This window comes from Ahaetulla prasina, chromosome 1 (genome assembly GCF_028640845.1).
Source record: "Ahaetulla prasina isolate Xishuangbanna chromosome 1, ASM2864084v1, whole genome shotgun sequence".
NCBI classification, from domain to species: domain Eukaryota; kingdom Metazoa; phylum Chordata; class Lepidosauria; order Squamata; family Colubridae; genus Ahaetulla; species Ahaetulla prasina.
This window is the reverse complement of record NC_080539.1, coordinates 344,603,279-344,627,612: the sequence shown is the minus strand read 5'-3', so window position 1 is coordinate 344,627,612 and position 24,334 is coordinate 344,603,279. Positions and strand designations below refer to the sequence as shown.

General features: G+C 42.1%; 1 protein-coding gene across 11 annotated transcripts in view; it reads left to right on the top strand.

The window, feature by feature from the left end:
* SYNE2 (spectrin repeat containing nuclear envelope protein 2) overlaps positions 1 to 24,334 on the top strand; it is a 276,441-nt gene that overhangs the window by 198,495 nt on the left and 53,612 nt on the right. For all 11 annotated transcript variants that reach the window (XM_058162907.1, XM_058162909.1, XM_058162908.1 and 8 more), the window contains 8 exons: positions 2,303 to 2,479; positions 3,220 to 3,375; positions 7,629 to 7,778; positions 11,907 to 12,077; positions 12,713 to 12,846; positions 14,206 to 14,398; positions 18,996 to 19,178; positions 19,697 to 19,819. In XM_058162907.1, coding sequence (XP_058018890.1) covers positions 2,303 to 2,479; positions 3,220 to 3,375; positions 7,629 to 7,778; positions 11,907 to 12,077; positions 12,713 to 12,846; positions 14,206 to 14,398; positions 18,996 to 19,178; positions 19,697 to 19,819 — 1,287 coding nt within the window. The remainder of the gene's footprint in view (positions 1 to 2,302; positions 2,480 to 3,219; positions 3,376 to 7,628; positions 7,779 to 11,906; positions 12,078 to 12,712; positions 12,847 to 14,205; positions 14,399 to 18,995; positions 19,179 to 19,696; positions 19,820 to 24,334) is intronic.

Genomic DNA, 24,334 nt, shown 5'->3' with positions numbered 1-24,334 from the left:
GTAGCACTTTTATTGCGTCATCTTTTAAGATTTTGAATAGCTCAGCTGGAATACTGTCTCCTCCACTAGCTTTGTTGTTGCTCAGATTTCCTAAGGCCCATTTGACTTCACATTCTAGGATGTCTGGCTCAAGGTCAGTGACCACCCCATCGTGGTTATCAGGGATGTTAAGCTCATTCTTGTATAGTTCTTCTGTGTAATTTTGCCATCTCTTCTTAATCTCTTCTGCCTCTGTTAGGTCCCTGCCATTTTGGTCCTTTATCATGCCCATCTTTGCATGAAACGTTCCCTTCATATCTCCAGTTTTCTTGAAGAGATCTCTGGTCCTCCCTATACTATTGTTTTCTTCTATTTCTTTGCACTGTTCATTTAAGAATGCATTCTTATCTCTTCTAGCTATTCTCTGGAATTCTGCATTTAATTGGGTGTATCTTTCTCTTTCTCCCTTGCCTTTCGCTTCTTTTCTTTCCTCAGCTATTTACAAAGCTTCCTCAGACAGCCATTTTGCTTTCTTGCGTTTCTTTTTTTTTTGGAATGGTTTTAGTTGCTACCTCTTGTACAATGTTGCGAACCTCTGTCCATAGTTCTTCAGGCACTCTGTCTATCAGATCTAATTCCTTAAAACTATTTGTCACCTCTACTGTATATTCATCAGGGATATGATTTAGTTCATACCTGAGTGGCCTGGTGCTTTTCCCTACTTTCTTCAGTTTAAGGCTAAATTTTGCAAGAAGAAGCTCATGATCTGAGCCACAGTCAGCTCCTGGTCTTGTTTTTACTGACTGTATAGAGCTTCTCCATCTTTGGCTGCAGAGCACATAGTCAATCCGATTTCTGCATTGACCATCTGGTGATGTCCATGTGTAGAGTCATCTCTTAGGTTGTTGGAAAAGAAAGTTTGCTATGACCATCGTATTATCTTGACAGAATTCTATCAGCCTGTGCCCTGCTTCATTTTGTACTCCAAGGCCAAACTTGCCTGTTATTCCGGTAATCTTTTGGCTTCCTACTTTAGCATTCCAATCTCCCATGATGATAAGGACATCATTTTTTGGTGTTAATTCTATCAGGTGCTGTAGGGTTTCATAGAACCGGTCAATTTCATCCTCTTCAGCACCAGTGGTTGGGGCATAGACTTGAACGACTGTGATATTGAATGGTTTGCCTTGGATTCGAACTGAGATCATTCTGTCATTTTGGGGATTGTATCCCAGTATTGCTTTTCCTACTCTTTTATTGATTATGAAGGCTACTCCATTTCTTCTAAGGGATTCTTGCCCACAGTAGTATACCTGATGGTCATCTGAATTAAATTCGCCCATTCCTGTCCACTTTAGTTCGCTGATTCCTAAGATGTCGATGTTCAGTCTTGTCATCTCTTGTTTGACTACATCCAGCTTGCCTTGATTCATGGATCTTACATTCCAGGTTCCTATGGAGAAAAAATCTTTACAGCATCAGACTTTCCTTTCACCACCAGATACATCTACAGCTGAGCGTCTTTTGGCTTTGGCCCAGTTGCTTTATTCTTTCTGGCGCTACTAGTACTAGTCCTCCGCTCTTCCCGAGTAGCATATTGGACACCTTCTGACCTGAGGGGCTCATCTTCCGGCGTCATATCTTTTTTCCTTTTTTTTACTGTCCATGGGGTTTTCATGGCAAAGATACTGGAGTGGTTTGCCATTTCCTTCTCCGGTGGATCACGTTTTGTCAGAACTCTCCGCTATGACCTGTCCGTCTTGGGTGTCCCTGCACGGCATAGCTCATAGCTTCATTGAGCTACGCAAGCCCCTTCGCCACGACAAGGCAGTAATCAGTGTCTTATAATGGTATTCTTTTATGGATCACTCATAAGAGAAAAATGAGTTGGGAGGGAAAAAAGGCAAACTTAAGCATACTTATAAAATCATTGTAGGAACTTTGTCTCTTAGAGGGAGGAGTCTGCATCCAGCAATATATTGGCAGCAATACAGCAAAAATTTGTCTTTGCTTCTCCCAGGATGTTTTTCCAACTGAACTTGCAATCTCTTCCCAATTTGATGTCTACACAGATGTATTGTATTACAACTTCCATCGCCCCCTCTGAAATGATCATTATAGGCAGTTACACTTTTTAAGTGCCCATGATCATTACGCTCTTTAACTATGAGCAAGGGACTTGGCCATACAATTATGAGTTATTATAGCTTTGAGCATCTATCCAGTTGTCACTTAACAGCCAAATTGGTTATAAAAGAACAAAACTCTTTTTGCTGCATAGAAAACATGTTTCTTTTGACAGAGTTGTATTTTACGTTTCTAGGAATATGTGATGGAAATGAACTTTAAACAATGGATAGTTGATTATGTGAACCAGTCACTACTACAGTTGACACCTTGTGATGTTGAAAGCAAGCGTTACGAGAGGACGTCATTTGCAGAATGTCTCGGGGAATTGAATATGAATTGGCACCAATTGCAAGGGACTCTGAATGAAAAGGTTTGAATGTCCTTTAAAACCTTTTGCGGAGAATGTGAGTCAACTTCAGATGCACCTAGTGGAAGATCACCCATCCACCACAGCTTCATTGCTTTGTTCTCTGTACTGCAGAGAACTCTTCAGAATGGCAGTTAGGGTCCTGCCTGGAAAGGCTGCAGTTGGAGAAATCAGGCAGAGAGATCCATGCAAGTTGTCTCCATCCAATTTGAGATTTGCCTACATTCACTGCTGCTCACTGGACAGAAGCCTATCATGGTGGCATTCCAGTCCCATCTGCAAGGTCTGATGCTGTTTAGATCTGCCTCAAGGATTAGAAATAAACAAGGATTCTCCAGGCAGCTCTAAAGCCAGCAGGAACAAAAGCAAATATGGATTTAGTTCTCATCTACCTTCCCTAATCCATAGACCTTAGTAAGCCTGCCTTATACCCATGTTGGTTTATGTTGCCCCACTGTCACAGCAGCCAGCCAAGGGATAGGACAAATACAGTGACAACACAGTCATGTTCTCTTTACATTTCCAATTAAGTACAGTAGTTTGAAGTTACTATTTGGAGGTGGTCTGAAGCTTTCTTCTGTTATATCTGAGTCCAGAAACTCTGCTACAATAATAAGTTAAAATATGAGGCCCTTTGTAGAAAATGGGGGGAAATATTCTTTTTTCTGTGTTTATTGCCATAAACTAAAATTTTCAAAACATTCCTAAATTTTGCAAATAATTACAAATCGTCGTCTTTGCAGATAAAGGAGTTGGAGCACATTTTGGAATCTGTTGTTAAAAATGAAAACAAAGCACAATCTTTGGGCAGCTGGCTAGAAGCACAAAGCAGAAGGCTAAAACATTTGAAGAGCCCAGCAAGTTCTATTCTTGCACAAGGCACATTAAAGGACTGCAAGGTAAATGTTTATTATATATGAACTTAGACATTTTAATCCTATCTTTCTTCTTATATATTCAGGACAATATATGTGAATTTATCCTTGAAATTCAAAAACAACACAGTAATTGTCCACAACCAGTAATAAATCCAATCTATTCAAAATTGACCTAATAAAAACAGATCACAATAGAAAACAAAGAAAGGAGGGAAATAAACTCGGATATCTGCTTATACAGATGGATCTATAGAATGGTCCCTCAGGGAGACAGTTTGGTGAAGAAGAAGAAAACTAAAAAATAATTGATCCTAGAAGTACCTTTCAAAAGTGTCTGTCCTGTTTTACTCCCTGATGTAGCTGTAAATGCCCTCCTGGTTGGCATGTGCTAGGGAGAAAATGCAAGAAGTGGACATTTTTTCTCCTGGGGGCTTTCCTTACCTTCCAGTAGAATTAATTGGGCTCTTTTTTTTGACTCAGATGGAACTGGAGGGCAAATGAATCTTGTTCCACATATTCTGAATGGAGTTATATAGTTTGTAGAAGAACCAGTATGCTGCTAATGCATTACTTTGTTTCTCTTACATCTGATAATGTATAAGGTCATAAAAAGAGCCCTATTGGATCAGACCAGTTTTGTATTTCACACTCAGAAGCATATACAAAATTCCTAATTTCCCAGGACTATTGCAAGTACTGGATGCATTCTAGAATCTTCAAGAATAGTAACTATTGATAGCCATACCCCTAATGAATTTGTTTTATCCTCATTTAGGTTGGTGGCTGTCCACATCGTCCTATCCCAATAGCTTATCTAGTATATTACATTGGTTTTCTCTGAGCACCACTGAATAGTCACTAGCTCATTGACGAAGCCACTGATGCTTTCTCATAGCGAAACCTGGAGCAAAATTCCTTTGACCCTAATATATCTAGAGGATACCATGTTGAGGAAGATTGTGTTATTCTCAAAATAATAGTAGCAAATCATATTTGCTGTGTCTTTCTTGACTCCTTCCTCTTACAAGGTGCAACGTTTATTTTTTGCTTTATTGCTATGGTTACCCCATTTCTCTACTATAGTCAAACTGAAAAGTAACAGTAATTTTGCTATTTATTTTCTGCAATGTTTTATTGAGCTCTGGAGCATCTTCATTTTTCTAGCTGAGCGATGGAGATTCATTCCAACTAGCCAGTAAGAAGCTTTGTAAATAAATAAGAGACAGATTGAAACTCTCTTAGTGAGCAGGTACACACCCCAGGGGATAGAAGAAGGGAAACCAAGAAGTTAAATAAAACCAGGAAGAATTTTTCAAGATTTTAAAAGAAAACTTTAAAAATGAACAAGAGATATTTCCCCACCTCCAATTTTAGCCACATTTATAAATAAGCATACAGCATATATCACAGTTTATATTAAAAAAGTAAGATCATGGCCTACGTAAATTACTTAATTTGGATTTTGTACTTAATTTACATAAAAGATACTGCTGTTTCTGATTAGGGGGAACAAGTATCGTGCCAACATACTTCTAATATTATTCTTTGCTAATAAAATTATGCACGTAGCTTCTCTAACTTAGATTTCCTAATGCCAGATGAACTCAGAAGGTATCTAAACTTTGCAGATGCTTGGCTGTTCTTGTCTGATTAGTGTTGTCTTTCCTTCTTACATGTATAGTCCACCTTTCATGCAAGTAGAAAAAGGCAGTATCTGTATTTTCACCTGTTTTACCTTCATCACTACTCCTGTGTTATAAGTTCGGCTAAGAAAGAATGACTGGACCTGGTTCAGGAGTAAGCAACTCTTTCAGACAGCAATTATCAAAACCATAATGGTAAAGATAGTGGATGAGAATTTAAAAGACTCATCTTCAAGTCATAAAAAGCCAGTGTGGTAGATTAGGTGTTACACTATAGAAGGGGGATTTAAAATAGATTTGTATTGAGCCGTGGTGGTTAAAATGCAGTACTGTAGGCTACTTCTGCTGACTGCCAGCTGCTTTCAATTTGGCAGTTCGAATCTCACCAGGCTTAAGGTTGACTTCCTTCCTTCCGAGTTTGGTAAAATGAGTTGTTGGGGGCAATATGCTGACTCTGTAAACTGCTCAGAGAGGGCTGTAAAGCACTGTGAAGTGGTATATAAATCTAGATGCTATTGCTATTGCTACACTCATATTGACTTTCTTAGGATGGGAAACAGAATAATAAAAGCAAACAGAAGTGACAAGAGAAAATATTCTAGGACATATTGAGAGACTACACAGTACAACTCCCCAGGTCCTAATGACATCCACCTGAGAATTTAAAAGAGTTCAAATGTAAAATTACTGATCTAGCCAAAATATGCAATTTGTCTCTCAAATCAGTCTCAGTGACAGAGGACTGAAAGATAGCTAATGTGATATCTATTTTTTTAAAAAGAACTTAGGCGAATTCTTATCAATTATAGGCTGGTCAACATCATGTCTATCCCAGGAAAATTTGTAGAAATGGTAGTCACAGGAAAAAAGACTAAATATGTAGCAGAACAAGTCTTGCTAAAGGAAAATCAACATAGATTCCATAAAGAATCAACATAGATTCCATAAAGAGTGAGATGGGTACAATATACCTTTAATAAGTAGATAAAGGTAAATTGTGTCTCCATTCTCTTAGAGTGTTTTAAAATGCTAAAAGGCATGTAGATGAAAGTGAACCCGTTGACTTTATAAATTTAGATTTCCAAAAAGCCTTTAACCAAGTTCCCCATCAAAGGCTGCTAAGAAATTTAGTGGCATAATTGCTTGTCCTTTTATGAATGGCTAACAGAATTCAAAATGTAAAAATAAGTGGGCAGCTCTCTCAATCGAAGTACATAACTGCATTCCCTTAAGGCAGTTTTCCCCAACCTTTCGGCTTTGTGGACCAGCCGGGGTAGAGGAGACGGGATTGTTCCGTGTGAGTGGCAGCACATGCATGCTTGCCCCCCCCCAACCCTGCTTCCACAGCCAAGGTCCAAATGGGCCATGGCTTGGTACTGGGCCACAGCCCGGGGATTGGGGATCCCCGCCTTAAAGATCTGTAATGACACCAGTAGGGTTTTTTTTTTAGTTTGTTTATAAATGAACTTCATGCAAGTTTAAATATAATAATAAAATACTTGGAATAAAAACAAGTGATTGTGGAGATATGTATAAGGAGCTCATTACACTGAATGAATAGTCACCTAAGTGGCAGTTAAGTTGCACTTTGCAGCTAAATTTCCCCTTCCCCTGGATTTCGTATATGCTGAGCTGTCTATATCTAATCTGGAAAAATACTGGGGTCAGAGATCAATAAGATTTTTGAATCAATGTTCAGTGTAGAAAAGGCAAATTCCATGTTAGGGATCATTAGGAAAAGATTGAAAATAAAATTGACAATTCTGACATTCCTTTATACAAATCCACAGTCTGTCTCCATCTGGAACACTGTGTATGCATTTGGAAAGGATATAACATAATTGGAAAAAAGGACAAAAAAGGACAACCAAAATTTTTGATGGCCTTTCTTATGACATAAGACTGCCTGGAACTTTTCAGTTTAGAGCAAAAGGATCTGAGACAGGGAGTCTAGGATCAAGGTGTACAAAGCCTAGAGAAAATGGATAAGTGAACAAAATGTCTTTTTCTCAAAGCAGTGAGACTGGGAGCTACCCATTGAAACAGATTGGAAAAGATTTAGAATGGGCAAAAGAGACTTACTGATGTAATGCATTATTAACCTTTAGGGTTACATGGTATTGAACCAGTATGTTACACAGTTTTAAGGGTGGATTACTTACATACATACATACATACATACATGCATGCATGCAAGCATATATATATCTATACTCTATATCTTCATACCTCCCCCCTCTCCCTCCCTCCCTCCCTCCCTCCTTCTCTCTTCCCTCCCTCTCCCTCTCTCTCCCTCCCTCCCTTTCTCTCTCTCTCTCTCCCCCCCTCTGTTTCTCTCATCAGCATGTCTCCAAATACAAAATTCAGGGAATAGTGATGGAAAAGAGGTATGTCTTCATCTCCTGTTTATAAAGTATGAGAAATAAAACACTGGACTACTATGAGACTTCATTTGATCCAATTGGGCTATGCTTACGTTATTCTTAAGTATTTAAAAAAAACTTTTGTTCCATTTAATTTAACATGTTACTTGGCATTGATCTTTAGAAAATATGCCCCACATAAATGTTGATTCCCCCGCTCAAATTCTACTCAAAGAATAATGTCTTTCCTCTTCTGCCTATTTATCAGGTGTTAGAAAATCAGCTTGCTGTGAAGTCTAAGGAAGTGGATCAACTGAAAAATTGTTTCACAGCTTCGAAGGATTGTGCTGATACTGCCAAGAAAGTAGGGTTCACAACCACCGATTTGGCTGAAATGAGATCTAGCGTTATCAATCAGGTTGATATCTTTATTTTTGGCTATGTATAAGAATTAGGGACTTGTTAAATGTCACCCAGTGGTTTCTTTCCAAGCTAATTTGAAACCATTCTACACAAAGATAGGGTGCTTGAAGGGAAAATGAGATATCTATATTCTTAAAATATGTATAAAGAAAAGAAAAAACAGATAATAAGTACAATGTATAGTTTGGTCTGAAGACTTTCAGGTTTTCATGTGCAGTTTAGGCTTCTGAATGAATAGTTCTGTTGCATGGCTGCAATCATTTGAATTGAATTTGAATGAAGTATTGTCTAATCTTTCTTAATTTTACCACTTCCATTTGTATCTGAAATGATCTCATCTACTTAAACAAACTTTTGTTTAAGAGAAAATTAATGTATAAATGTTCATAGATGATTGTTGATGCTATTAAAGTGGGTCTAGACAGAAAAATGATATTTTCTTTGCTAATAATTAAAAGCAGTTTTCCTACCCACTCACATATACAGAATTGAGAGGATAATCTCTGTTATGATTGTTAGAAATTAAAACTGATATTTTCTGTGAAATATATGTGCCATCCTACTAGATCTCACAAATTTAAATTAATCAAGAAGTCAACTTAGATGACTTTAGTGGTCAGGCAGAAATCAACCAACAATACATCGGAGCCAGGGAAGCTCCATTTGCTCCTTAGAAACTGGGACGTAAATATATTTTCTCTAATACTGAAAAAGCAAATCAATTATTTTGATTGTGATTAAAGACCAGCCAGTGCAATCTAATAGTGAAGTTAATGATATGCCATCATTATGAATAGCTGCTACTGATTGTTTATCCTCCATAATGTTCCTGATCGTTTTGGCATTTCTTAGTTGATGGTTATCTCCACCTCTCAGGTTAGTGAATTCCACAAGATTATCATGGGTTGTCTGAAAAAAAGACTTGAGCCTCCTATTAGTTCATTGGATGACCTGAGATTCTGAAGGAGTAAACTCTATGCTCACCTTCTATATACTATATCTGATTTTTTAAAACTATCAGAATCATAGGCCAATAATAACAAAACTTCTGTGCTTGGTGGATATTTTTGGCAGATGGCTAAATTTATAAGTTTTGACACATCCTAAAAATCAGTCTTTACTGAGATCTCAGTAACAAGAGAACATAATCCACTATTGACCTTCTATAACTGGAAAAGTCAAAAGCTGGCAGATTTTGTCTAGCACATCATGAAACGTGAAAAGAATTATGAAATGAGACTGTTTGCACATCTAGTCAAATATTGTCTATTCTGATTGGCACTAGCTGCTCAGAATATCATCTTTTACCTTTCCAATTTGAAACCTTAACTATTAATGTTTTTCTGCATGTGGGCTATCGTGGCAAAAGTGAAATATGAAACCCAGATTTTATCTCCCAATTCAGCCATTAATTCATTATGCTTGGTACAATAACTGCCAAAGTTCTGTAGATGCTACTTAGCTGCAGATAGTTTATAACAAATTTTATTTATTTATTTATTTAATCACGTTTGTATACCGCCCTATCTCCCGAAGGACTCAGGGCGGTTTACAGCCTAATAAAAACATACATATGAATACAAAATAAAACACCAATTTAAAAAACTTATTAAATAAGGCCGAATATTAAAAATTGCAATAAAAATAATAAAACCCCATTAAAACCAAATTAAAATTTAAAATTCTAGTCCAGTCCTGCGCAAATAAATAGATGTGTCTTAAGCTCGTGGCGAAAGGTTCGAAGGTCGGAAAGTTGACGAAGACCTGGGGGAAGTTCGTTCCAGAGGGTGGGAGCCGCCACAGAAAAGGCTCTCCCTCTGGGTGTCGCCAGTCGGCACTGCCTGGCTGACGGCACCCTAAGGAGTCCCTCCCTGTGAGAGCGCACAGGTCGGTGGGAGGCAATCGGTGGTAGCAGACGGTCCCGTAGATAGCCCGGCCCTATGCCATGGAGCGCTTTGAAGATAGTTACCAAAACCTTGAAGCGCACCCAAAAGGCCACAGGTAGCCAGTGCAGTCTGCGCGGGAGAGGTGTCACATGGGAGCCACAAGGGGCTCCCTCTATCACCCGCGCAGCCGCATTCTGGACTAACTGGAGCCTCCGGGTGCTCTTCAGGGGGGGCATTGCAGTAATCCAGACGAGATATCACGAGAGCATGAGTGACCGTATATAGGGCATCCCGGTCTAGAAAGGGGCGCAACTGGCGAACCAGGCGAACCTGGTAAAAAGCTCTCCTGGAGACGGCCGTCAAATGGTCTTCAAAAGACAGCCGTCCATCCAGGAGAATGCCCAAGTTGCGCACCCTCTCCATTGGGGCCAATGACTCGCCCCCAACAGTCAGCCGCGGCTGTAGCTGACTGTACCGGGATGCCGGCATCCACAGCCACTCTGTCTTGGAGGGATTGAGCTTGAGCCTGTTTCTCCCCATCCAGACCCATACGGCCTCCAGACACCGGGACAGCACTTGGATATCTTCGTTGGGGTGGCCCGGTGTGGAGAAGTACAGCTGAGTATCATCAGCGTACAGCTGGTACCTCACACCAAAACCATGATGATCTCACCCAGCGGCTTCATATAGATGTTGAACAGGAGGGGCGAGAGAATCGACCCCTGTGGCACCCCACAAGTGAGGCGCCTCGGGGTTGACCTCTGCCCTCCCATCAACACCGTCTGCGACCGATCAGAGAGATAGGAGGAGAACCACCGATAAACGGTGCCTCCCACTCCCAATCCCTCCAACCGGTGCAGCAAGATACCATGGTCGATGGTATCAAAAGCCGCTGAGAGGTCTAATAGGACCAAGACAGAGGAATAACCCCTATCCCTGGCCCTCCAGAGATTATCAACCAACGCGACCAAAGCCGTCTTCGTGCTGTATCCGGGCCGGAAGCCGGACTGGAACAGGTCTAGATAGTTTCATCCAGGTGCCGGGGTAATTGACATGCCACCACGCTCTCTACAACCTTCGCCACAAAGCGAAGGTTGGAGACCGGACAGTAATTACCTAATACAGCTGGGTCCAGGGAAGGCTTCTTGAGGAGGGGTCTCACCACCGCCTCTTTCAAGGCGGCTGGGAAGAACCCCTCCAACAAAGAAGCATTCGTAATCCCCTGGAGCCAGCCTCGTGTCACCTCCTGCGTGGCCAGTACCAACCAGGAGGGGCACGGGTCCAGTAAACATGTGGTGGCATTCAACCTCCCCAGCAACCTGTCCATGTCCTCGGGAGCCACAGGGTCAAACTCATCCCAAATAGTCTCAACAAGACAGCTCTCCGACAACTCACCTGGATCCACCCAATTTTGATCCAGACCAGCCCCCGAAGCTGAACGATTTTATCGTATAGATAACCACTAAACTCCTCGGCACGTCCCTGCAACAGGTCATCCCGCTCCCCCTGTTAAAGGAGAGAGCGAGTCACCCGAAACAGGGTGGCCGGGCGGTTATCTGCCGACGCAATGAGGGAGGAGACGTAACAATGTCTCGCTTCCCTCAATGCCACTAGGTAGATCCTATTATAAAACCTAACTAGTGTCCGATCAGCCTCTGAACGACTGGATCTCCAAGAACTCTCTAGGCGTCTTCTCTGGCGAAGAAATCTCTGAAATAATAGAAACCCAAAACTGTTTAATAGTGATTTTCAGCTTTCATGGAATAAAAACTTGCAGCTGAGTTGTCTGTTCCTTCTGCAGTTGAAAACTCTGCAGGCATTTCTGAATTTGTGAGTTTTCCTGCTGAGATGTCAGCATTCAAGAGAGTGAAACCAGTGCTTTTATTCCTGTACGTCTTCCTTTAACCAAGCATGCTGGAATCAACTCTGCAAGCACAATAGGACTTTGTCCTCAAATTAAATTGATAATGAAAATTATTCTAATACTGCAGTCTCTTATAGAGATGGGTGATTTTTTTTTTCTTTGAACATTTGAAGCATGTACTAGTACTCCTGAAATCATTTATATATTACATTATTAAATAAATACTTAGAGGTGTGTTTTTTTATCTGGCATGTATTAGAAAGAAAATGATGTAATAGAAAATCAACAGGGGGTGTTTCTTGAGCAGTTTTCAAAGGGCCTAGTAAGTAATTTCATATACATCCTTTTTAAGCACAGGCTTGTATGTTTGCAGGTTGCCCAGCTGAAGTCTTCTACAGAATCTGCTTTAGAATACTGGAAGACTTACGATGAAGTTTGGGATGAAATCAGGCTGATGCTTGCAAATGCTGTGTATTTCCTGGAGCATAGCAAGAATCCTTTCATTACAATGAAGTCACTGAAAAAGCAAGTGGAAGATCTCCAGGTATGTTTCACAAAGACCAATGTGCTAAACTCCATGGTTCCACAATATTCCTTCTTAAAAATAAGGAGCTGCTCTAGGTATTAATGCCAAATGAGTATGTGGCGGTGTTGTATGATTGAATCATAACAGATATCCTGGGTCCGTATGCTGTTCCTCCCACATCCTATATTTCTCCAGTTTGAAATGAAGTAGCAGATTGATTTATGCAAGACCTAAAAACCAGAGAATGAACATCAAGAACAAACCCTGACGCTTGATCTCTTTGGAGTAGAAAGCATAAATCATGATTTTACAGATGAAATAAACCAGCAATCTACAATTTACTCCAACTTGGGAAAAGAGAAAATGATGTGCGATGAGCAATATGAGAGGGAGCATGAACCAGCATTCTTTAGGGTTTATCTGTAGAGAGCTCTGGAGAGTTGATGTTCTCCAAGCCTCCTGAAAGGAAGAGCACACACACCTTTTGCCAATCTAGAAAAGTATGCTCACCAATGGCAACCTTGTCACAACCCACATCCTGCTAAATTGGTGAAAATATGCTGTCTCGGAAGGATAGATATAAGGTAGTGTACCAATAACCACCTCAAGCATCGTCACATTTGTAACTAATTAAGTGGCATTTCTTTCCACAGTCTCTTCAAGATAAAGCTGAGGGAAACAAAGAAATCTGGGCTAGGCTCCAGACTGCTGTTGATAACCTGAAGAAAGTGTGTGATCCCTCCTTCTCAGAGATTATTGAGCAAAAACACGAAGAGGCACGCACAAGGTACAATAATTTGTTTTTTTTTTCCTTTCACCATTTAGAAATCTTGACTTCAAAAAATTATTTCTGGCTAATGCAGTTGCAGTTATTGCCAGCAGACATAAGATAGTGCTTATTTATATAGGAGATCAATAGACTGGTTTTAATTTGGTCATCCTTATCTTTTAGGACAAAGTGATTGTGCAAATCACTTTTGTTTGCTCTGTACACTCGACACTGTTGTGCTGATCACTGCTTTTATCTAAATTTGTGCAATGATTTTTGCAATTATAGCCTTCCTGGGCATAAAAATTAAGAAAAGTTAAAAAAAAAAAAAGGACCCGATGGTACCTTAAACTAAGGATTCAGTCTACCACCATTGCTTTAATTCCAAGCAGAAGATAAACAAATATTATATTGAGAAACTTTTTTAAAGGCCCTCATGCTCTTCAAACTTTGTGTACATGAAGAATCAGTAAGTTTACAGAAGGGTTTTCAGACTCTCCAGTCTCACTCATTTTCTGTGGCACAAGTACATTCAGTCCATTCACACCATAGCACTCCCAGTAGCTGGCATGCACTTAGTTGCTTGCTCCCAGTTCTAACCAATACCTTGAATAGTACCCAGAAGTAAATTAGATGCTCTGAGTAGAAATAAATGGCACTGAAAACTACTCAGAGTTCAAGCAATAGCGGAACAGTCACACTGCTCTTAGCCTTGCCAGAAGTTTATGCACAAACAACCAGTGTGTTTTCAGTCCCATACCCAGGCTTAAAGTCAGACTGAAAATGGTCCAGATAATCCTTTTTGCTCAGGGTTCTATGCAACGATAGCTCTACCAACTTCTCAACAATCTGCTTCAAGAAGAGAAGGTTGCAGACAAGTTGTATATTGTTCAGGTAAGGAGAAGGTGCCCCACTGCCTCCTTCAACATGGGCAGTACCAACCCACTCATGAGGCAGGCTGTTCGTGAGCTGAGAATTGAGAACATCGACTTTGGAATGATCATTGGGCTCAGAAGGCAGGTGCTACAACCATGTTGGTTGGGTTTCCTTCACAATATTACTTGTGTGGGAAGAAATCCTGTGCTTGTTCCATCATTACCTCCAATTTGACCGGAAACATCATAAAAGAAATGGGAAGGCATTGGAGGGAGGAAAAATGTATCTTCCTTGGAAATTGAAGTTTCCCTCGAAAGGCATTCTTCCTGAAAAGAGACCTTAGAGTCTTATTGGAGTTTAAGTAGAAATATTTTCAGCCTCGAGAACAAATTGCTTAATTCTGTTATTATAAATAAATCAGTGTTTTCTCATATATATTTTTTAAAAAATAATGCTGAGTAAATTGCTTGCTCTTGTATTCCATTTTTATATCTTTTATAGGTGGCTATTGACAAACAAAAATATTGAAGAGAAACTACAAAAAGCTCATGCACATTTGCACTTGTGGGAATTCTATACAGAGGTTTCAGCAAAACTAGACAAATACGAAGAACAGTATGATTCCCAGTTGATGCCTGATACACTTTCAAGCTGCACAATGGATTTTCTTAAGGAGAAGGCAGAGAATATAAAAGTAAGGATGGAAGAATGTAAGAAGAACCCAATGTTCCTTTTCCCCTGACTTGAAAAAGAGGCCAGCAAGGTTGCTGCCCTCACATAAGGGCACGAATGGCAGTGTCTGCTTTTGTTGGAAGCGTGAGTAGCAGGGAAGGGAACTCTTCCCCTTCTCTGCTGCCTCCTCCTTATGTCCTTTGCTGCTAGCCCACCACAGCCATCTTGTGAGCACCATTGTCATCTCTATAACTTTCGCATCAGTGCTCTCCAACATGCATGGTGGTAAAGGCAGAGATTGCTATAGTGGGAAATGGCAGAGGTTGTCAGCAGGAATATCTTCCTTATAGATGCCTCCCATCAGGTTAATGTTTTACTGGAACCAAAAAAAGAGAAAACCTTCGCTCTGTTCTTTCCAGCAGCTACAGGAGGCATCCAGCCCTGTTCTGTAGTGGGTCGGTTGGAATCCTAGAGCTCATTGACCTCACCCAGGTTCCTCTTCCATGAAAATCAAAAGTTTGCATAGGGAAGGGCTTGTACTTTTCCGCTGAAAACATGCTTTCCTGCCAGATCTGTTTGACTCAGTTTCATGCTGCCTCAGCAGCACAATGATCTCAAGTTGATTTTCAGATGTAAATTATAATTGGAGGGCTATCATAAGGGTAAAGTAAGGGAATTTCTAATCCATCACTTTATGTTTCTATGTAACAAGCTAGTTGCATTTGTAAATCTAACTGGTTTAGAGGATTTTCCCAGCATGTATCAAAACTTGACTGTCCATAGATACCAAATATCTCAATTTGGAATTGATTGGAATGTTGTTTGTTGCTTTGTTTCAACAACAAAACAACTTGGCCAAAAATAGTATTTGATCAAAACTGAAACTTGCATTTGTCCTGTAGACTTCCCTAATGCAATTTAAATTTTTATATGAAGAATTGTGGTCATGAAGATCACAAAATGTAACTTACTATCCTTTTCTGATCCTATTTTAGACTTCTGTTACTAACTTTGCAAAACTGTAAATTCACTTTTGGGATGCAAAATAGCACTCACCCACCACCAGCGCTACTCTCAATCAAATACTGATGATATTAAAGCTTGGTAAAGGAAACAAAATCCATTTTTGTAATTAAAAATGTTCGCTATAATTTATCCCCACAAAGGTGATTCAAAGAAAAGTAAAGCATAACAACAGAACAGCTGTGTTTTAAGTGTCTTGGATCCAATCCTTGAATCAGCTCACATTGGTAAAGACTTTTGCCAGATGAATAATTATTCCAGTTTCACCCCATGTGTATCAAGGTTATCTGTACTTTCCAAAGAACATTTGCTTTCAAAAAGAAGTGTAATCTATAGGTGGGGGAAAGCAAAAAGCAATGATCTTTTCCCACAAAGATCTGGATTGGCAGTAAGAATTCCCAAACCCCTGATGGAGAATAAATCTGAACCTACCATTTTTGTCAAGGAATTCAATTTCTTGCCAGAGTATCTAAGGCAGAGGTCTTCAAACTTGGAAGCTTTAAGACTTGTGGACTTCAACTCCCAGAATTCTCCAGCCAGTATAGCTCTCTGACATAGGGCTTGTGGTCCTAGTCATGATTCCAAACTGAAGACATTTCGGCTGGTCCTGAGTGCTTACCTTTTTACAACTTTCTTCTATGCCAAGACCTTTGACCTTTGAATTTAAAAAAGTGTATAGTATTTGCAGGATCAGAGCCAAGCCACCTGCATTTTATATCAATTTAACAGATCTATACCATAGGGGAAAATATTTCAGAATTTTCCTCAGTAATACAGTAAAAAGTAGTAACACAGCAGTAGAAATGCTTCTGCTGTGTTATAATAATATAGAAGCAGCTTTCTACAATATAATTCCATGATTCTGGACAACAGTTAAAAAAAAAGACAATTTTGTCAAACAAGAAGCAATTGGTAAAGCCATCTGGTGTTAATAGTCATCCCTCCGCCCCACAACCTAACAAAAAATAGCAGAGAGCTAAACAATTCTTCTTTTATAAAGAGTAATTCTAAAGAAGAACCCTAATGGATGGGGATGATTCTTTTTTTTTCATTTTCTTTTCAGTTGTGAATGACTATTAAGAATCTGTCGGACCACTTGTTGTGCTTTTAAGCCTAATCTTCTTTCCCCCCATGCTAACAGTTTTAGCTGAGGTTGAGGATTTAGGGTAAAGTTCTCTGCATTTTTGCAAATGGTTAGAAAAGTGTGTACGGCCTTAATAAATTGCTCAGGAAGCCTAATGTGAAGAAATTAAAATAGACCCCTTTGGAGCAAGGAACTCATTTAGCCTGAAAAGCAGCAGTGACAAGGGGAAAAAAGGCTTAGGAAGCCAGGCAAGCATCCGTCCTATTGGCAAAATTTGTCCTTAATGGTAGTAAATTAGCATTTTCTACTTATTTGATGCCCATTAACTACAAAACTGTGATTCTCATTCTCAAAAGCATGATTTTTAGGTAGCTGGTGTTAAATGGAAATGGTATTAAATTATATACTTTGGATGAGGTGCTCCTCAATTGCATTTCCCCCTCCCTTTCCATAAAATAGACCTACCAAGCTACAGTTTTTTTAATTTTCTTTGTATTGCTCATCATATACAGTCAGAAAGTTGAAGGGAATTAAACATCTCAACAATGTTCGGGATTGAAGATCTGGGGCATCATCAGTCTGGTTAATCTAGGTTTTATGTGAAGACCTCCTTACTATCTTTCAGAAGATATAGTGGTTTTGTTCAAATATACCCTCTACCAGAATTAAGGTGCTTATGACTAGAGAGCATGGCTTTTCAGTGCCATGGTTGGTTTGCAAATGGTGGCTGTAATAATTTATTATCTGAATGGTGTTTTAAGGTACTTCAAGTGAATCTGTGAGCAAATTCATGAATCAGATAAGTAAGAAGCAGCAAAGGTAATAGGACTTTTTGAATTCTGGGACCTGATTCCTCCAATTTGTTACCTACAAAGATAGCCCTCCCAAATGCTCTGCATGTATATACCTCGAATCAGTTGTACTTTTTGAGGTATCTTCTAGTTTGGTTAGCTTGTTATAATCTCCTCATTACAAGGATGTCATATCTAAAAGATGCAGGATAGGAATAAGGTTGGACTGGTGTATTTCTCTAATCTGATTTCTAAGCTCAGACCTTTTCCACTTTTAAAAATCTATAATGAAGTTGCATAACATTCTCCACACCTCTAATCTATAGACCAGTGACGGCTAACCTTTTCAGCACCGAGTGCCGAAACTGGAGCGTGCACCAGAGTACTGGAACCCGGAAGAGACCAGCTGGCCGGCGTGCATGTGTGCGGCGGCCAGCTGCTCCTCCATGTTCCATTGCGTGCGTACATGCCGGACAGCTGGTTTTCACACAAAGATGCATGTGACAGAACCTGGAAGAGAGCAGCTTGCCAGTGCACATGCATGCGAGACCAGCTGTCCAGTCCACATTCATACAATGGAACCCGGAAGAGCATCTGGTGATGGCATGCATGCCCACGGAGTGGACTCTGCGTGCTACCTCTGGCACACGTGCCTTAGGTTCGCCATCATGGCTATAGAACTCCCAAGTTCAATGCGTCTTATTCCTCATTTAGCACACTCTAGAGCAGGGCTGTCAAACTCGTGGCCCTTGGGCCGGATGCATCATGTTCTGGCCCATGCCCTGATTTAGTGAAGGGGGTAAAGTCCCAATATGTCACGTGACACTGCTGTGATAACATGAGTTGCTCTGGAGCAGTGATGGCTAACCTTTTTGCCATTGTGTGGCAAAAGCAGGGGGAGCGTGGGGGGGTCATGTGCGCATGTGCCCACACCCATAATTCTATGCATCCTGCCCCACCCGCATATGCACGTGACCCCCTATGCCCCCCCGCTTTTGGCACGTGATGGCACAGTGGGCCCGGTAGGCCCGTTTTTTCCTTTCCCCAGGCTCTAGAACCTTTCTAGGAGCCTGGGGAGGGCGAAAACTATCTTCCCCACCACCCCGGAAGCCTTCCGCAGGCCCGTTTCCGGCCTCTGGAGGGCATCCAATGTGGTGGGGGAAAGGCCCTCCGTAGGCTGGAAACATCTAGAAGGCCCGAAAATCAGCTGGCCTGAGCTTGCGTGCCCACCAATATGGCTCCACATGCCACAGGTTCACCATCACAACTCTAGAGTATATTTGAAAAGTTTCTTCTTTTATACTTTCCAGTTTAAGTTTATAAAGACTGTTTATATTTGCTATTGCTATTGTTATTATAACATTGTTTTGAATGATATGATCCTAGGATGAAGTTGGGCACATTTTTTCAGCTACATGTAACAGTTTTAGCACTGGATTTATATCACAGAAGACACCCCCAGTGGAAGCTGAGATCTAATTTGGGAGAACTCTGTGATATTCACAAACTGCACCTTAGCTGCATTGTATGAACATTCTTGATGTCTTTAGTGCCAATAGCAGTGAAAAACCAGGGCTTGAAAATGAGCATAGACAAAAGACATGGAGTAAGAGTTAGATTAATAGTTCGCTCTTCCAATGCCTCCTTGTAATTCAGCAGGTAGAATCTTAGTTTTGGGGTCTTGCATTGCTTCTCTTAAGGCATAATTCCTTTGTTTTTAGAGACTGCAGTTTGGCCTTCAAGACATCAAAGAATATTATCTTCAGGCTTCTGAATCAGGCGATACTAGTATAACTCAGTTGGCTGAACCAGAAACACAGAACCTTCTCCAGGAGAAACCCCAGCCACTTCAAAGGATCTCCTACCTGGAAAAGATGCTACAGATGAAAGCAGATGTTTATCAAGTACTGCTAATTTCTTGATATAAGCATTTTCAGAAGAGAGTGGGAAGTTGTATAATTTTTCTGAATGCTGTATTTAGAAAATACCTTTCATTTATATATCTGGGTTCCCCACGCTTTTGGTATAATGGGCCACCCTGGAATTTTGAGAATGTATTCTGAGTTGTCGCTGCTCATTTATATTTTTTCAAAAAGCCATCCTTAGCTACTAATAATGTTTTTTTTAAAAAAGATAAAAAGTCAGGTGTCAGGTACATTGGGAAGATCTGTAGGCATGCTGACATCTTGTCAGAGACTGCAAATTAATTGTCAGGGCAGTAGATAATTCAAGGTTTTGTATGATGCAAAATTTGGCCTTTTCAATTTTTGTTTACATTTTAAAGTGTTAAATCTCTGGTTTACAGCCACCACAGCCCACTTTATTTCTGTTACTTGCCATTTTTTTCAGGTAAACTATATTTTTGAAACTATATGCTAAATCAGATAGAATACCAGTATTTTATAATTCTTTTTCCCCCCAGTATGGTCTTTCACAACTGGAGAATTTTGGGAATTCCTTGGAAAAATTGGAAAATCATGTTAAAATTTCCACAGAAATACTGGAGAATTCATGTGAAAACAGTAAAAATTTGGAGCTACTCATGGTAAGCCTGTGTTTATAGTAGTATACAATTAAGACAGTTAAGGCAATGAAGTGTTTTGAACTCTAACTCCCATCGACCGAAGGCAGCATGATATAATCAGAAGGTACTTTGGGAGTTAAAATTCAAAATATATGGAAGACATCAGGTTGCAAAACGGATACAGATTCAGATTAACAGAGTTGGAAGGGATATTGTAGGTCATCAGTTGAGATTTTCAAGAAGAGATTGGACTGCCATTTGTTAGAAATGGTGTAGGGTCTCCAATCTCTTCTTGAAAGTCTCAAGTGATAAAGTTCCCACAACTTCCGAAGGCAAGCTGTTCCATTGGTTGATTGTTCTCACTGTCAGAAAATTTTTCCTTATTTCCAGGTTGAATCTCTCCTTGTTCAGTTTCCATCCATTATTCCTTGTCTGGCCTTCAGGTGCTTTGAAAAATAGCTTGACCCCTTCCCCTCTGTGGCAGCCCCTCAAATATTGGAACACTGCTATCATGTCTGCCCTGGTCCTTCTTTTCACTAGACTACTCGTGCCCAGTTCCTGTAACTGTTTTTCATACGTTTTAGTCTCCAGTTGCTCTTCTCTGCACTTTTTCTAGAGTCTCAACATCTTTTTTATAGTGTGTTGACCAAAACTGGATGCTGTACTCTAGGTGTGGTCTTACTAAGGTTTTATGAAATGGTATTTGTTAAGTTCGTGAAGTAACGAGGCTGGAGACCAAGGTAGTGACAACAGCTCTTTAATATAGGGTGAACCCAGCAACGTGGCTGGGGAAAAACCTCTCCTTATATACTGTTCAACCGGCGGCTTCAACCAATCAGCAACGTGCTTGTTTCCCGCCCAAACATTTAAAGATACATAACACTCCTCCCCTCCCAGAAAACACTTTACCTCTATTTACATATTATTTACATGTTATTTTTCGACGTAGTCACGCAAATAACCTGGGCGTCTCCTGATTCTTTCTGACCTGCGCGGTTCAGTCCTTGGGAGTGGGTTGAGCTGGTCGGAGGGGCTGTTTGCTCCTCCCAGCTCTTTCTCTAGGCCATCCGGCCCTGGATTACTGCAGACTCTTTTTCTTGGCCATCCGGCCTTGGATTACTGCAGAGTCGTCCCTGCTGTTTCCAAGGGAACCTGATGGCGTCGCTGGACCTCCGGGACTCAGCTAAGTCTTGCGCCTCCCGGGTTAAAGTCAGCTGTGGGTTCAAATAATGTGGTCATGGTCTGTTTCATTTGGCTCGGATTGTTCGGCTATTCGTTTCTTATCTGATCTATGTGGCGCCTCCATACTCGGTTGTCTTTTAACTCAACTAAGTATGACTTTGGACGGTTGCTTTTATGATTTGCCCTGCTAGCCAACTTGGGCCGTCCCCATAGTTGCGGGCCCACACTCGATCGCCTATGCCCATTTCTCTAGTTTTCCAGTTCCCTCTTGTAACCCTCTGGTGTGTAGTGGGGATTTAAGCGGTCTAGTGGGCACCGGAGCTTCCGTCCCATCAATAATTCGGCTGGGCTTCTGCCTGTTGCAGTGCTGGGGGTTCTATGCTGGACCGCTAGAAAGAAATCTATCTTTGTTTGCCAGTCGCCTGGCTTGAGTCTTGACAATGCCTCTTTAGCGCTCCGGACGGAACGCTCTGCAAGGCCATTCGGCGCGGGGTGGAAAGGCGCAGAGGGCATGCGGATGCCCTCATCTGCCAAGTATTCCTCAAACTGGGTTGCCGTGGTGCGGGCGTTATCGGATACCAGCGTGTCGGGCAACCCGTGGGTTGCAAACAGGTGCCGTAGGGCTGCGATTACGGCCTCGGCTGTCATGGATCTCATGAGGATGATTTCCAGCCATTTCGAGAACGCGTCGACTACCACTAGGAAGGTTTGGCCGTGGAATGGGCCGGCAAAATCGATGTGGATTCTTGACCAGGGCCCCTGGGGTTTCTCCCATTCCCTGACTGGGGCCGTTGGGGGTAGTGGTCTGGACTCCTGACAGGCCAGGCATTTCCCTACCCTCTCAGCAATTTCTGAGTCCATTAGGGGCCACCACACATAGCTTCTTGCTAGCCCCTTCATCCTTACGATCCCTGGGTGACCCTCGTGGAGGAGGTCCAATACCTTTGCCCTTAATTTCTCCGGTATCACCACTGGATCCCCCCATAGCAGGCACCCCCCTTGAGCTGATAGTTCCCCACGCTTCTTCACAAATTCCCTAAAACGCTCGCCCGGCGCAGCGGGCCACCCTCGTTGTACCCAACCAAGTACAGTTCTTAAGATAACGTCCCGGTACGATGCCCGAGCCACTTCCTTAGAGGTGACTGGGCCAGAGTCCAGAGAGTCAATCAGCAGGATGGGCGTCCCGGAGTGGGGTCCTCGATTGCCCCTGGCAGTGGGCATCTGCTTAATGCGTCCGCATGCCCCAGGTCTTTTCCTGGTCGATGCTGCAGTCAAAAAAATAGTCCATCTGGTCAAACGGGGTGAAAGTGCCGCCGGCGTTGGGCGGTCGCCAGCCAATAACCCTAACAATGGTCTATGGTCTGTGACAATTTCGAAGTCTCTGCCAAACACGTATTCGTGAAACTTCTTTACCCCTGACACTATAGCTAGGGCTTCCTTATCCAACTGACTATAGTTCCTCTCTGTTGAGGACATTGTTCTGGAGTAGAACGCTATTGGGGCTTCTGTGCCATTTGGGAGTCTGTGGCTGAGCACAGCCCCCACTCCGTAAGGGAGGCATCGCAAACCAGAACCAATGGCAATGAGCTATGATACTGGATTAGCAAGCTATTGCTCGAGAGTAGGTTTTTACTGCTTGAAAGCCCTAGCTTCCGCCTTCCCCAAGACCATGCAGCATTCTTTCCCAACAATTTATGCAGCGGCTCAGCAATCGTTGCCTTGTTTTTAAAAGACCGCGTAAAATTCACTAACCCAGGAAAGCCTGTAGCTCTGTTTTGTTTTTGGGCGCTGGAGCCTTTCTTATTGCCTTGACCTTGCTCTCAGTGGGGTGAATTCCTTTCTTGTCAATTCTGTAGCCCAAGAATTCTGATTCTACCCCTATCTGGCATTTGTTCACTTTAACCTTTAGTCCGGCTGACGGAAAATGCCCAAAACTTTTCTCAACGCTCCCCAATTCCTCTAAGTTTTCTGCCGACACCAACACATCATCAAAATAGGGAACTACCCCGGGGAGCCCTTGCAAAAGTCGCTCCATTAAGTTTTGGAATAGACCTGGTGCCACACTCACCCCAAACTGTAACCGGGTACACTTGAAAGCCCCCCTATGAGTCACGATCGTTTGGGCTTCGGCTGTGTTGGCGTCTACGGGCAGTTGTTGATAGGCTTGAGCCAAGTCTAACTTTGCAAAGACTTGCCCTTGCCCCAACGAGTGCAGTAAGTGTTGCACCACGGGAACCGGGTAGGCGCTTTTCTGTAAGGCTTTGTTTAACGTCGCCTTGTAGTCAGCGCAGATTCTAACTGACCCATCTGGTTTCACCGGAGTGACGATTGGCGTCTCCCATTTGGCATGGTCGACTGGTACCAGTATCCCTTGCCTTATTAACTTGTCTATCTCCCTATCAATCTTGGGCTTAAGGGCAAAAGGTACCCTCCTTGCCTTTAACCTAATAGGGGCTACCTGGGGTCTAGATTGAAGGAAATAGGGGTCCCCTTGTACTTGCCCAGGCAGTCCTTGAACACATCTTGAATTCACTCATGAGTGCATCTTTAAGGTTAACGTCACTTCTGTAGATGCCAGTCACTCCCATGCCCAATGCGGAACCAGTCTAGTCCCAACAAACTTGGCAGGGTCCCTTCGACGATCGTGATGGGCAGGGTCTTCTTGTGTGGTCCGTGCTCGACTCGGACAGAGGTGGTCCCTCGAACAGGGATGCGATTCCCTTGGTAGTCGTGGACTCGTAGCCGTTGTGTTTGCAGGTGGCGTTTGCGACTGATGGCAAAGCTTTCGCAAAGTGTCCCAGGACATGATTGTGATCGCTGACCGGTGTCCACTTCTAGTCGGCACGGCACTCCTTCTATTTTGGGTTTGGTGAAGATTTTCTTCTCCACCGGGTTGCGACCTATGATCACAGTCGTTTGATTGAGTTCGCGCCTTTTTGTTTGAGCCAATCACGGGTCGCCTTGCCGATCCAGCGCTCTGATTGGCTGATTTGAATTTTCGGCGGAAGGTTGGGGAGCTCGACAGACTTGAGCCAGGTGCCCCTTCTTCTCGCACCGCCGACATGTAGCGTCCTTGAACTTGCATTGTTGACGCTGGTGTTGACCTCCGCAACTTCCGCATTCGTCCCGGTCTTCTTTGCCGCGTTTCTCGGTTCGACAAACCCCTTCCTCATCCTCACCGTCGGATTCGGTCTGGATCTCTTCTTGGTGCACTGGGGTTGATTTTGTGCTCGCCTTCGGTGTGAGTGGCTTTTGCAGGGTCTCCGCCGCTTGGGTGGACATTTCATGCGCTCTGGCTTCGTCCAGGGCGTTTGCCAGCGTTAGATTGCTTTTCGATAGCAGCCGCCTCCATAA